Raw genomic sequence first — 15,858 nt, forward strand, 5'->3', positions numbered from 1 at the left:
ATATTATTCTATATTATTTATTTACTGTCATGATTTGATTTGATTGTTTTCTAGTTTATTTACTTACATAAATGATTAAAATATATAACATAACTATCGTAATTATTATAATTTTATGATATAATTATAATTAACATGTTTTATCATAATTAAATATTAATTTGATATAATTATAATAAAAAAAGTTTTCTAAAATAACATAATCATACATTATTTATGAACTAATTATAATACAATTAAAGATATTATTATATCATAATGTCTACTTACTATATTAATATAATATCAAAAGATACATGTTTCATTATTTTTTATAGATAAAATCGGTTTTTATTGGTAACTAAATTGTGTTTAGGTCAACGAAAACTATATGTTTAGGTAGAGATTTTTTGTCAAATATAATGAAAATACAAATAAAGAAATAAAGGATAAAAATAAACTTAAATAATATATCTGGCACCACTTTATTTTATTAATTATTAAATTATTTAAAAATAGTACATCCACGAAAAATACTCATAATATATAAATTGAGGTAATAATTTAAAATTTTCTAATTATAATTTAATCAAATATTAATATTAAAACCAAATTACTTAAACAATATTGAATCTATTCTAGTTCTTAGTCACGTATAATATAGAGTCATTCTCGTAATGATAACTAACTGAAATAACATCGTAAATATCAACATTTAGAATTCGTACAAATTCAAACCATCCTCTTGTTAAATAAGCTTCATCATCCGCTATTCATGCAATGCGGCAAGGTATAGAATTGCCACACAGAGAAACCAAACTAATCCTTATTCCTCTCAATGGCATTGCATGCATGCAAAAGAAAGGCGGTAATTTCTGAAAAAAATCACAATATGTTATAAAATTATTTTAATAATGAACAACTTAAAATAAGAAAATTTAAATATATTACCAATCGTTGAAATTGCATATCCGAGTTTGTCACGAATTTAGCAAAACTGAACTTAAACTGAGAGAATTCAATCTCATTATGTGCTCCACTTTGAAGATTTTCGGGCAAACGTAAAAAGCATGGAGGGGATGGAACTTGAACTTGCCCTATAAAATTTCGTGGATGCAATTCCTCAATCAAAAATCGAGCTCCTCCCAAGAAAGCTAACTTTAACCACATTCCATTAGGTTGGTCATAATAGGTGAGTAGATCCAACCATCCTTCGGTAAAGTAGAGATTATTGCCCCTTCTTTGAACACTTACATCCATGTAGTTAGAACCTGAATCAGTGAAGACAACTCGATAAGGTATTTCATAGATGTGATGCATTGTAAACGATTGTGGTAAATGACAATCGAACTGGAACATTAGACGATAAGAATAACTTAGAGTAACAACAATTAATAAATTATTAAAAGAATAATATAATAGAATGAGTATATGAAAAATATTATAAAAAATTATAAATTATACCTTAAAAGGATCAACTTCAATAAAAAACGAAGAATACATTTTAATTCTATGAAGTAGTAAAAAAATACTAAATATAAAATTATGAGCTGACTCTCAAATTTAGATTCATGTACCACAAAAAAATACTATTTATAGACCTTAGTAAAACAAAAATAAATATGTAAATTACTTATTATTAAGGCAATTTTTTATTATGTACAGTAATTACGCATTATAATTGATAAGTAGTTTAATAGTGCATTAAATATTGATTTGATATAATTATAATGAAGATATGTTCTTAAATTAGTATAATTATATATTATTCATTAAATATTAATTATAATATAATAATATAATTATAATAAAGGTGTTTTTTATAAAATAATTTAGAATAGATGAAAAATTTTATTCGTTTTGGAGGAAAAACGGACTCACGAAAGATTGATACGTCACCCTTATTAGCTGGGGAAAAACCCAATTTTAATATATTAAGTAGATAGATATTGTAGTTGGTTGGAATTGGCCTAGTTGATTCTCTAGACTTTTTCAAATGCGCAAATTAAGACAGTAGGGTCTAAACTGCAAAAACTTAAAATGAGGAGGAAGGTAAGCAAATACGTGTAGCTTGCAAGGGCCAAGGTGAAAATAAAGGAAACTAGGCGGGGCGAGATTCCCTAACTCACACAACAGGGCACAGGAGAGAAAGAGAAGGGAACGAAAGAAGATCGAGTTGCGGTGGCCACTCACTACTAAGAACCACCAAATTACACTAACCACTACCACTGCTCACTGTGCACCGCGCCGTTATAGAGAGAGAGAGAGAAGATGGGAACACTGGGCAGAGCTTTTTACACCGTTGGATTCTGGATCCGCGAGACTGGCCAAGCCCTTGATCGCCTTGGCTCCCGCCTCCAGGGCAATTACTTCTTCCAGGAACAACGTACGTACCTACCATTTCACTTTTCTTCTTTCTCCATTTTCGATTCAATTAGGGTTACAATTAGAAAACAATGTATAATGTATAATAGATTCTGTATTTAATTGCTTTGATTTGATGTCTGTGTTCAGTGTCAAGGCATCGACCTCTGATGAATGTCTTCGATAAGGTTCCTGTGGTCCACCGGGATGCTTTCGTGGCACCTAGCGCCTCCATCACCGGCGATGTTCACGTTGGCCATGGTTCTTCCATTTGGTATGGATGTGTTCTTAGAGGTAATCTACACTCGCCTCCACCTCCACCTCCACCTCCACCATTTTTATTGTTTATATACATACATATCATATGCTGTTTTATTGAATATATGCTGCAATAGCTTAGTCTATGGGATAAGAGTAAGACCAAACAGTTCAGTTTTATTTTTCTGCACTCAACTGCTGCATTGGACATGCCATAACTTCGTAAACCTGCTTAGTATGCTAATTATCCTTTTACCATCTTATAAATTTATAGAGAATCGGTTGAGAGTGCCAAGCTTGACTTAGGCTTTCCTTTGTTGATCTGAGATTAGGAAGGGGAGCTTTAAAAGTAGTCTACTCACTTATTCATAGTACCATACAATTTTAAGTGTGCTGAGACTCGTTCAGTTGCAGGACTCTAAACTTTGGGTTAATGATTTTTCATTCCAATTGCATATCTTTTACAAGCACTAATGAGCGAAGAACTGAATACAGAACCGATTATAATCCCACCTCCATTTCTACTTTGCTCCCTATTTTCCACCACTCCAAATCTTATCTTTCCTTCCAAGCCTACCATTGGTCATAATGCTCACAGGCTCCCCACACATGAAATCGCTCTGTCTAGAATATCAATCTAGTGGGTATGGCTGATTAGATATTAAAGTGTTTGCTTTAACTAGAATGTTAAGTCCCGAGTAACAAAGTAAGGCTTTCTAAAATGCGTCTTTTTCGTTCAAAAGATGGTAAATCAGATATATCTGCTTCTTGGTGTGATCCAGATTGATTGATCGATTGCTGCCTATCTACTTTAGTCTACTCCTTTCTTAATGTTGATCAAGAATGACCTCACATTTGTTTCTTAGTTTCCTACTCTTTTCACTGCTTCAACTCTTTGCATTCAGATGGTATTGTCGAAAACTGTTTTAGCTATCTTATTCCTACACAACTGCACACATGGCTTATATTACATTTATAACGTGGTTGAGTATTAATATTTCCCAATCGCTCCTCTTCTGTTTATTTGTGCATAGCCTGTTGTTTTTTACTTTTAACTAATTCATATTCTTTGTGTGAAGGTGATGTTAACAACATTAGTATTGGATCTGGAACTAATATACAAGACAATACTCTTGTTCATGTTGCCAAGTCTAATTTGAGTGGAAAGGTTTTGCCAACTATCATTGGAGATAATGTCACTGTCGGTGAGTGGAAGCCGTGATCATGTTTTGCATGCCTTAATTAAAAGAATGGGTCTAATGTGATCTTTATCTAAGATTTGTATACCATGGTTATATGTTGAACATTAGGACATAGTGCTGTGTTACAAGGATGCACTGTTGAGGATGAGGCATTTATTGGCATGGGCGCAACCTTGCTTGATGGTGTATATATTGAGAAGCACGCCATGGTTGCTGCTGGAGCTCTTGTCAGGCAGAACACAAGGATTCCCTATGGAGAGGTTTGTATGAGCCTTTTGTTTTCCTCCAAAGGGAATAGCTCTCTTGCAATTAGATAAATGGAAGTTGCTTAAGTAGGTGATTCAATTAGGCCTAAAATGAATGATTAAGAGTTTTTCAGTTCATTTCACCGATGCCTTTGACTATGATTTTAAGCCGAATGACTGCTTTCAAATGCAGGTTTGGGGAGGTAATCCAGCAAGGTTTCTGAGGAAGCTCACTGAAGACGAAATGGCCTTCTTCTCACAATCTGCCTTAAATTATTCCAATTTGGCTCAGGCTCATGCAGCTGAGAATGAGAAAGAACTTGATGCAACTGAATTTGAGAAAGTAGTTCGAAAGAAGTTTGCTCGTGGTGATGGAGAACATGATTCAGTGCCTAACCTTTCGGATGATGTTTTGCTAGACAAATCATCAAAGGCTTCTTAGAGTTTTCTTTTCTTTTTCTTTTTTAATCTAAGTGAGAATATTTTATCTGCGATTTTATGGAGAATGGCCGCATTTGTTTCCAATAAGTTTGTGGGCTCGTACTGATATCTCAAATATTCAAAAAAGAACATGCTGCATCTTGGCGTATAGCTATACTGTGTGGCCAATTCGAGCTTTACTTTCTGTTTCTTGGTGAGAAAAAGAGTGGAACTATTTGGTAATGTTTCAGTCATCCAGAGACATATATCTACAATTCTATAACGTTGTAGTTGGACATGTATTCTAGAATAATAAAGGATATCAGTTCAGATAAGCCAGTTGAATCTGTATTTTCATCGATAATAATTTCTGTTCTCTTCATCACCTGTCATGTTATATATTATCGTATAATAATGTCTTCTTTTGTATATATCACTCAGGAAATAAGCCGTTTGCTTTCTCGGATAGTGCGTGCATCTAAAATGATTGTCTTTGAGATTTCTCAGATACGCAATATTCCTTTTTACTTGGGTGATGCGTAAAGAAAACGAACTGCTTTTTAAGGCTTGGTACTGGATCGTACTACAGGAAACGGCACATAGTGAATCAAGTTAATTATTAGTTTATTATTATAAATATTATAAACAAGCTGTTCTCTTCACATAATGGCTTCTATGAGTCTATCGATAGCATTTATCGTTATTTCAATACCTTTTCACATAATACCCGTTGTTTCCCACTTTCCCTTCCATATGTACCCAATAAAACAGGAAAATAATGCACGATTTGAAAAAATTCCGTTGCCGGGAATCGAACCCGGGTCTCCTGGGTGAAAGCCAGATATCCTAACCGCTGGACGACAACGGAAGTTATTGACATTATAAGAATATATATTATTATTACATATAGTTGATGTTAACGTTGGGTTTATGTTCACCACATTGAACAATTCATGATTTGCTAACGTATTTATTAATTTTTTCCATTATGAAACAAACAAACTGATTGATGTAATGATGTTTATTGCAAGGATCATTAGCGGAGGAGAATCAGGAGATTCTAATGATCCGTGACTGCATAAGTGAAATTATAAAGTGGCGGACATAAAGGGTCCCATTGGCTGTGGCTATGAGGCTTGTATAAGGTCTATGTTCTTTGATTACTTGATTTTTAAATCTTCTCAGCGGTACTAGCAGGTTGAAATGACATAATCACCCATGCTTTGGTCATAGAGCAAAAAGCTTCATTCCTCATTGTAATGTAATTGGTCATCACTTAAAAAGTGATGAAGTAAAACCATTTGAATCCTCCCTTTTTCTTTTGCAAACGGTATGACATCCTCTTATGAAAACAAAAAGCAAAAAAGAAAAAATAAATAATTATTTTTTAAAGGAGGAGAAGAAGGAAAAAAGAGTACAATAGTAGCTTAACATACGGCTGATTGTAGGCTATATGGGGACAAACCAAAAGATGATCCTTCAATCAAATAAAAGGCAATAATCTTGGCTTCATAAATTGCATTCAGATTCCCATCACTGTTGGTTTGGTTTCTTTTGGGTGTTATGTGTTTCTCTCAATACCTTCTATATATATACACAAATAACACAAAATTGGAATTGTCATCCTGTATTTCATGTGAATATATTTAGTTATATACAATTATACATACATACAACTAATATAACAAGCATTATTGTATTCAATGCTAGAAAATGGAGCGTGAACCGAGGCTCAAAATTTACAATTGACACAAAAAAAAAAAATATATATTAAATGTTTTACTAAAGAAATATGATATAAAGAAGTTATAGAATTTGGATAATCACTCCATTCTAAATTTTTAACTAAATCTCTATGGAGATATAAAATAGTAATTTGTGATTTTTCATCTAAAATTAAGTTCTAATTACACTCAAAATATTCACTAACAAAAAATTAAGCTCCAAAAAACAAAGAAAAAATATCAAAAAAACGAAACCAATATTCTCTAACAAAAAATGTAACTAATAACTTGACACATAAAATAAATATAGAGACACAATATACGAAAAAAATCCAATAATTTTTTTTTAATATTCACTAATTATGACTCATAACCCTTAATAAAATGGTATACATAAACTTAAGGCCAAACTATCTATTTATCCTATTCTTATGGAAGTAAAAGGATATCCAACTAAACAACTTGCAAATAAGTTCTCCTAATGGTCATAATATAAAGATTAGTCAATATTTTTAACTATATTATAATATGACACTTGTAACTAAACATTTGTAGTTCATGATAATTCTACTATGTTCTTCAACTTGATATTTATGTAACTTGATATTTGTTTAACTTGTGCACATTCATTTCCAACACATTAACAAATCAAAATTGATTTTAACTTTTTCACATTTAATTCATTTTTTTTCTTTTTTTTTTATGAATGGAGGATTAATAATGTATAAAAAGAAAAAAACTTAAGAGTCAATAATTTTAATTAGTTAATAGACACTATACTTTTAGCTAATTGTAATATCTAATAAATTATTTTACATTTGATTTGATCTTTCCTCAGTAAAAATGTAATTTACAGAGTCTCAACATCCTGTAGCTACTAGTTCTGGTTCCCCTTATCAGCCTGCAACAGTTTTAGTCACCAATTCGAGTAAGAAGTAAGAACGAGGCTTTCAAGGTAAATGATGTTGATGCTACAACATCTCCCGTCACTTTCATAAGCATGTTATAATTGCTAATTTGTTATATGCATGTTATAAAGTGTTAAGTATCCTGTCTATTCATCTGTTTTGTCTATTACTAAATAAGATATAAACGACATTTAATTTAGATTTATACTTTTTTCATAAAATATTTCATGTCTCTAGAGGTTAGGCATGAATCTCGAGTTCTTTTATGAAGCAATTAAGCGTTTGGATGTTGCAAGCAGCAACACCACCACCCTCTAACATGTAACCTCTATCATTTCAATGCGCGTGTTCCTTGTCTTATCATACTCATGAGCCCTCTTTTCATTTTCTCGTGCTTAATCAGTGATAGGCTTTTCTTTAATTAATTACAAAAGGTTTGGTTTCAATTTTACGTTTCAATATATTATTGGTGTTTAATGATTGCAACTGCTCACGTCCTTGTGTTTCCTTGGGTGAGAATAGGCCAGCGCAACCATCAAAGTCCTACAACGACATACAAACCTTTAATAAATAAATAAACAAGCTTTAGAAAATTATATTAAATAAATTATTTAGACCAAGTCTAAATAATTGAAAAATAAGTCTGATTCTTAATATCTTGTATAACTTTTATTTGTACTGGATGCCTCACGATCTTAACAAAAACCTTACCAAAACAGACAACATATTTTGGATATTAATTACCTTAATTAAACTAGAATAATATTATACATCCAAATATTTTTGTTAATCAAATCTAACTAAATTAGTCTAATATAACAAAAATCAATTATGACTAATATTATCTAAATCTTATTATTTAACTTGGTTGGATTTGATTCATAAAAAGACTTGGATGTGTAGCATTACTCAATTATCTATTGGGTTTCCATTTTCAATGTATTACAGTAATTAATATAAAACTGCAATAATTTATTTTTTAAAATGAAGCAATGAACATAATTTTTGTCTTGTGATCATGGCGTATCATTAGATCTATATTGTGGAATGAATAATAATGTTATTCATATCGTATTTCAACTTAAATAATTAATAATGAATTAAATTTAGTGTGGTTAATTAACTCATTCATCTATCTTTTATTATTACGAATAGCTTTCAAGTGACAGATTTGGCGAAAACAATATGATCAAATCGAATATGAATATGTTTGTTCGATCGTTATGCTTTACCAATGCAACTTTATTTTATGATGAAGTGACTAACTGACTATGATTCTTTGGCTACCTAAACTCAAATAATAATGCTCTTCTACAACTGTATGAATGGAGCAAAAGCTAGGTATTGGCTTTCCACCGGATGTAATAGCCAAACTGTTGATTAAGTTATGAAGTGATTGCCTACACCATATATATTTTACTGGTTTAATTTGCTAATTATTACTGCTAATTGATAGGTTGAAGATATAACAAAAAAGAGGTATGAAATCCGATTTTATTAAAACAAAAAAAAAAAAAAAACTGGGCGCTATCAATCTAATTTTTAATTATTTATTTATTTTTGTATTATCCAAACGTTCATTACAAAAAATTCGTTAAAAACTGTTAGAATTATTGTTGAATTTTGGGTGGAATGTTTCCATCAATTTTACCGTCAAAATTTCCAAAAAATTGTCATAATAATTTATCTAGCCAAAAAATTATCGTCAAATTTGGTATCTCATCCCAAATTCAACAGTAATTTTTTGTGCGAATTTGGATTTTATTGGCGCCAAGTTTACTGTCAGATTTTGTGACCGAAAAATCCAAGAATAACATCAATGAATGAAACGTGTCGTTTTGATAATCGTCAGTTTGTTAACATCGGATTTTGTCACCAATAAATCCGACAGTAAATTTGGAGTAAATTTAAAATGTTCGCTCCTTCTCCGTCACTTCTGCATAGCCTCTCTCTCTCTTCTCTTTTTCTTTCTTCTCTTTTCCTCTCATCCATTGAAGGTAGCCCCTACAAGCCTACTGCCGCAACTGCTCCTCTATCATCGCTGCTATGTAGAACGTTTCCGTCACTACTGTGGGAGTCGTAGAGCACAACTCTGCCACGTCTCCATTCACCTATGACGTTGTCCCGTCGCCATTGAAGGTCACCACTGTACCGCCATCGTCACTACTAAAGACCACCGCGCCAAAAGTAAGTAGTTTTTCCATCGATGTTTTTTTAATAAAAAGAGAAAATCTTAAACCCTAATGTCCACTACCACCACCAGAGAAAACAATGTTGCCACTATTCATCACAGCATTACCACCATTGCGCCACCGCCACTGTTAGAAGTAATTTTTCGGTGAATGTTTTTATTTACATAATTTTTTTATTAATTTAGGATTTTATTATGACTTATTACATTTTTTTAATAAAATGTGTTATTAGAGTTTTAATATATTGTTTGTTAGATTAATTTAGTCTAATTAGAAATTAAATAAGATTTGGTTAGTTAAGTTGTTAATTAAGGTAATTAGTTAGATAAATTAGATTTTTTGAAGAATTTTTTTTATTAATTTAGGTTAGGTTAGTTAAAACTTTTGTTAAATTTATTATTATTTTTTTATGAAATGTGTGATTAGGGTTATATTTTTGTTAGATTAATTTAGTCTAATTAGGAATTGAATAAAGTTAAGTTAGGTAAGTTTTAAATTAAAGTAATTATTTAGATAAAGTAGTTCTTTTTATAATTGTTTTATCAATAGGGTTTTATTAAAATTTTTATTAAACTTTTTTTATTACATAATATTGGCTTTAGTTTAGGGTTTGAGTTAGAATAATTTATAGTTAAAATTAGATAAAGTAAGTTAATTTAGGATTAATTAAGATCTTGGGTTTAGGTTGAGTAGCTAATTATGTAAATTTATAGTTTAAAATTTATTGGATTAGTTTAGAGTTTATTGGATTAGTTTAGGATAATTCACTTCATTTAATTTTTATAATTTTTTTACAAATTTTATTAATTTTATTTATTAATTGTTAACCTTTGCCAACTTTATTTCTACTTTATAATTTTTTTTTTGTTTAAATATTGTATAGCGTTATCGTGCTGCTTATATATATGGATTGTTCATGCAGTATCGAGGTTGTTTTTTTTCTTTTAGATATATTAAATTGTTTTTAGTTTTTTGCCAAATTTACTTTCCTAAGATAGAATTTTAGGACAGAAGTGGGAGAAGGTTGCCTAGTGTCTTCTCGAAACCTTTATTTGTTGAAAAATTGTGGAGTAATAAGGGGATACACACTAAAACGACTAGGATTTTATGTTTGCTCGAATGTTTCTTTATTTTAATATATGGTTGCGATTGTTGAACGGTGAAAACTGAGAAATTTTGTTGGTGGAGGTCTTTGAATTAAGAAAAAAATTCTACTAAAATTTTTGTTAAAATTATTTAAAGACATGTTTAGTTTGTAAAAGTTAAAAATTAAATTTGGTGGAAGTCGCTAATAATAGCTGAAAGTTTGTCAATTTTTTTAAAAAATTTGACAAGGATGTGTTGATTGTTTGTTTTAATATTATATATTGAATTTGGATTATGGTATTTAACTATTTTAATTATTTGTTTCAGATAAACGTGACAAGTAAAGGTAGTGTTGGGAGTTGGTGGTCATTCCCCACCCCGGACTACCTAGTCATCCTCTATATGGGTTATGTCTTTGATTTCGTAGGCACAAGCTCTAGGGGGACTATCCTTTCATTATGGTCCTGAATCTAAATTATCAGTCTTATAGTCGTTGCTCCACCTCGAACTGAGTCAGAGTGGACTCCTCTACCGCTTCCACCTCATCAGCAGAATCCTACATCCACGCCACCTGTGACCGATCCCGTAGCAGTGTCAGCTTCTTCTCATGGATCCCATTCAAATCGCGCAGCACTGCAAATCACTAAAATAATGATTTGGTCTGATGGCATAATTGTCTAAACATTAAACTTCTTTAATTTGTATATTCTATTTATATTTAGTTCTCATTTAATGTATATTTTTTTAATAAGTGTAAATTATTTCATCGTATATTTACACAGGATAATAACATTTGTATCATGAGTGTACAAATATTATCAAATTGCCTACAATCACCCTTGGCGCCAGGCACAGACCCAGCAACAAGCATGAGGGGGCACTTGCCCCTCACTATGTTTTTATTTTTTATTTTTTAAAAAAATAGTTATATATAATGTGCCCTTATTTCAAATTTTAAATGACTCTACTATAAATAAATTAAATTAAATTGGCCAAAGTTTTAAATTTTTTTCTTATTTTTATATTTTCAACTTTCTTTTTCTATTTCTTGTCTAGTAGTCATCTTCGCTTCATCAAAAGATAAATTTTAAATTCTTCATTTTTTTTATATAGCTCTCTATGACTCTATTTTTCTTCCAATTTCATTGTTTCTCTTTCTGAAATTTTCAATTGTAAATTTTAATTCAAACAATTATAGTTTATGTATTAATTTAATATTTTATTTTCTTCATGACTTTATATATTTTATTTTATTCTCAATTTATTCATCCTTATTATTTGTTTTATATCTTTTATTCTATTATATGTACCTATGTTGCATATAAAATTTTAAAATAAATTGTTTAACTTACTAATTTAGAATATATTTTTTATTTTTAAAAATAGTAATGAAAAATATTTAAATTACAATACATAATTAAATAGATGCATAAAATCTTTTATAATATTATATCAAAATTAAATTAAAAAATATATATAACAAATTTAATTATTTTAAAAAGAAATAAAGAAAAAAATATAAATTATATTTTTATTATTTTATATAAACATACTTTTTATATACAAATTTAATTTTTTTAGTATTTATATATAATTCTAGTTTCAAATTATAAATATTAGTGTATCATTAACCGCTAATGTGCTAATTGATTCAGTTTTTTATTATTAAATATGTATAAAAAATTAGTTAGGATAACAAATTTTTATAATTTAATTAAAATATTTTAAGTTTAAGTTTTAGGAATAAAAAATATTTTTTTATAAATTATATATAATGAATAATATTTTAAGAATAAAAGTGTTCACTAACTTTTTTAATTTTTATATCTGCATATAATTAATAACGTTTAACAAATTTTATTTTAATGTATATATTTTTACCTCCACTCCTAAAATTGTTTGGGTCCGTCACTGCTTGGCGCAATTACAAGAAGGTCCCTGCCGAGGACAGAGAAAGATGTTTTTAATATGTGGGTATATAGTAAGTTAATTATTCAACGTTAATTACTTTCAATTATGATTTTATTTACTTTTTTCTAATTTTTAATCATCTATTATTTTATTGTGCAGAAGAAATTCACATGGGATGAGGCTCACGACCAGATAATTAAGAAGATCTTCTATTATCGCATGGCAAAGTGTCTTCAACAGATATTAAAGGACGTATATATAGATGAGGAAGGATCGCTTGACACAGTGGCTTTGACTGACATTAAAAAAGCCATTTATGTATACTGGGAGACGGATGAAGGCTTCAGACGTCGTCAAATCACAAATAGGGCCAACAGGACGTCGGCTAGGGTGTCGAGATACATAAGAGGTTCGACCATGATTATGAAGATAAAGACCAAAATGGTATAACTTCTTTTCATATGCTTATCTTGTTTTATCTTTGTTTTTTTAATTAATTGTCAAATTTTGTAGTATGCTTATCCAATATGTGCAAACAAAATTTCTACAGCATCTTATTTTGATGCTGGAGGTTTTTAAGTAAATCCACACACTCAAGAAGAATAGGAATGAAAAGACGAAATTCATGAGGCAAGAGCTCAAACAGGAGTTAGAGCACATACAACGCATGTGGCGATAGATGAACATCTACTATAAGCAAATGCGCGCAAGGGGTAGTGGTGTAGGAGGCGGCAGCTCCTCATTTGTACTTTAATTTCACCAACTCAGACAGCACTGCCGCATCAAAACTAGCAAAAAGACCATAAAAAAGAAGATGACAACGATGATTACGAATATTTATAGAATTTAGTGTTTTATTTTGTATAGTTATATATCACTAGTCGTCATTTCATTGACGATATTATTTTGTTATAATGTAATTTTTTATTTTAATGAAACATTTAGTTATTGTTAATATTTATTTAGTTTTAATCATGTTATAATTATGATAATTAAAATTAAATATAAATTATCTTTTGATTAAAAAAATATTACCATCGAATTTTGTATAAGATAAATTCGATGACATTTATTTTTTAATTATTTTATTAAATAATATTATTATTGAAATTTCTGACTGTAATTAAGACGAGAAAAAATTAAAAAGTGTGCTAATATTACTGTTAAAAAAAATCTGATAATAACATGCATCACTCTAAATTGATTGTTCTACAAATATTTATCGTCAAAATTTTTTATAGTAATTAGTATTAGAAACTCAAAATTCGCCGATAAATCATACGGCCTACGTTTATACCTTGAATTTTTTTCCCGATAATTTCAAAGATTTTCGACATTTTTTTAGTGGTTTACTACCTGCAATAATGATTAAATCATGCACATAAAAATAAGAGACTTTGAAAAAAAAAAAATATCAACCAGAATACTCTCTTTATAACTTATAAGTTTATATACATCTAGATTTAAACTATTGAGTAAATATTTAAAAAACCCAATATCGAGATGTCAATTTTGCTAGACCGACCTATTAATTATGGGAATTTATTTGATAAAGTGTGATGATTGTAATTTATTTTAAGAGAGTGTATATTATATATGATGTTTTTTTATTATAAAAATAATAATTTTCATTTTTTTATTACAAAACACTCTTTTATCATAACAAGATCTTTAATTTGATGCCTAATTAATAGTTTTATCTATACTTTTATAAAAAAAATACTAATTTATCACAATAACATGCAAAAATACTTTCATTACTTGATAGATGTGAAATTAATAAAGTTAATTTTAAAAAATAAATAAATAAATAATAATTAAATAAAATAAAAGATAATAAATAATCTTAGTTTATAATTTTAGAATTTTAATGGTTGAAAAAGAGAAAAATTATATACTTTTAATTAATATATGGTTTATATTAAAAAGACTCATCTATAAATTGAGTTTTTTTTTTTAATTTATTTTAATTAAGTCATTCAGATAGAATAACATAATATTTTTTTGAGTAGTTTTCTCCTATATATGTAGAGAGAGTATTATTGTAGTCTCCTTGTGATAGAGAAAAGTTGTAATTCTCAAAGAAAGTTATTCAATTGTTTCCACATTTTATACAAATTTCTAATTTTTCATCTCTATATTTTGCTGTGTCATTTTTCTTGTACCTAACAGTGGTATCAAAGCCAAAGGTTGCTGATTAATTTTTTTTCCGCTACGAATTACCGTCCAAAAAAAAGGTAGCAAAGTATGAAATTCTAAAATTTAGTGGGAGTAATTTTTCCGTATGAAAATTGAAGATAAAAGCCATTATAAGAAAAGACAATTGTGTGACAGTAATTGAATGTAGACCCACTGAAATTACAGATGAAAAATAGAAGGAGATGGACAACAATGTTGTTGTAAACTTACACTTGGCACTAGTTGACTCAGTTTTATCAAGTGTAGCAGAGAAAAAGACAGCAAAAAAAATTTGGGATGCTCTCACCAAATTATATGAAGTTAAGTCACTTCACAACAAGATATTCTTGAAAAGAATACTTTATACTCTTCGAATGAGTGAGTCCACATCAGCAACGGATCACATCAACAATCTAAATATGTTATTTTTCCAACTCTCATCGTTGGAATATACCATAGCAGAAAACGAACGTGTAGAGCTCTTACTTCAAAGTCTACCAGATTCATATGATTAGCGTATCATTAACTTAACTAATAATGTTTTGATTGATTATCTTTCTTTTGATGATATGGCTGCTGCGGTTCTTGAAGAAGAATCTAGGCGCAAGAATAAGGAAGATAGATTAGAGAACTCAAAATAAGCAGAGGCTTTATTGATGACAAGAGGAAGATCAATGAGCGTGGTTCTAGTGGGAGTCAAAGTAGACCAAAGTCACAAAGTAAAAAGCAGGTCAAATGCTACAATTGTGGTAAGAGAGGACACTTCAAGAAAGATTGTTGGAATAAAAAGAGTATAGAGAAGGTTTTAGAAGGATCAAGTTCTCAAGGATGTGTTGCGAGCACCTCTGATGATAGAAAAATCCTGTATGGGGAAGCAACAATTGGTTTTAAAGGCAGCAAACAGCTCACTGATGTTTGGATTATTGATTCAGGAGCAACCTGGCACATGACTCCTCATCGTGATTGGTTTTGTACATATGAACCTATCTTGGAAGGATCGATGTCTATGGAAAATGATCATGCCTTAGAAATTGTTGGAATGGGTACTGTCAAAATAAAAATGTTTGATGGTTTTATTCGTTCACTTCAAGGGGTAAGACACGTGAAAGGCTTGAAGAAGAATTTGTTGTCAATTGGGCAATTGGATGAACTTGGTTGCAAGACCCATATTGAATGTGGGATCTTGAAAGTTGTTAAAGGAGCTCTTGTGGTAATAAAAGCAGAAAAGATTGCAGCAAATCTATACATGCTTGTGGGAGATACTTTGTAAGAGGCAGAGACATCAGTTGCTTCAGCAAGCCAAGAAAAAATGACGATGATATGGCATTGTAAACTAGGCCACATGTCAGAACGAGGCTTGAAGATTCTTGTATAACGAAATCTCATTTCCG

At 29.8% G+C, this 15,858-nt stretch overlaps 1 protein-coding gene and 1 non-coding gene across 2 annotated transcripts; one reads left to right on the forward strand and one right to left on the reverse strand.

Annotated features, from left to right (window-relative positions):
- The first annotated feature begins 1,940 nt into the window (after nt 1-1,940).
- On the forward strand, nt 1,941-4,803 carry LOC112749467 (gamma carbonic anhydrase 1, mitochondrial). Its single transcript, XM_025797715.3, has 5 exons — nt 1,941-2,365; nt 2,494-2,637; nt 3,681-3,806; nt 3,912-4,063; nt 4,242-4,803. The coding sequence occupies exons 1-5, from the start codon at nt 2,251-2,253 to the stop codon at nt 4,488-4,490; spliced, it is 786 nt and encodes a 261-aa protein (XP_025653500.1). The 5' UTR covers nt 1,941-2,250; the 3' UTR covers nt 4,491-4,803.
- A 461-nt stretch (nt 4,804-5,264) lies between these two features.
- TRNAE-UUC (transfer RNA glutamic acid (anticodon UUC)) lies at nt 5,265-5,336 on the reverse strand. Its single transcript has one exon. It is a non-coding gene; the product is annotated as a tRNA-Glu (tRNA).
- Between the last annotated feature and the right edge of the window lie 10,522 nt (nt 5,337-15,858).

Source organism: Arachis hypogaea, chromosome 15, assembly GCF_003086295.3.
Source record: "Arachis hypogaea cultivar Tifrunner chromosome 15, arahy.Tifrunner.gnm2.J5K5, whole genome shotgun sequence".
In the NCBI taxonomy this organism is placed as follows: domain Eukaryota; kingdom Viridiplantae; phylum Streptophyta; class Magnoliopsida; order Fabales; family Fabaceae; genus Arachis; species Arachis hypogaea.

Coding starts and splice junctions, on each gene's coding strand:
- LOC112749467 (XM_025797715.3), top strand. CDS start 2,251: ATGGGAACACTGGGCAGAGCTTTTTACACCGTTGGATTCTGGATCCGC. Junction 2,638..3,680: donor GTATGGATGTGTTCTTAGAG/GTAATCTACACT, acceptor CTTTGTGTGAAG/GTGATGTTAACAACATTAGT. Junction 4,064..4,241: donor CAAGGATTCCCTATGGAGAG/GTTTGTATGAGC, acceptor TTTCAAATGCAG/GTTTGGGGAGGTAATCCAGC.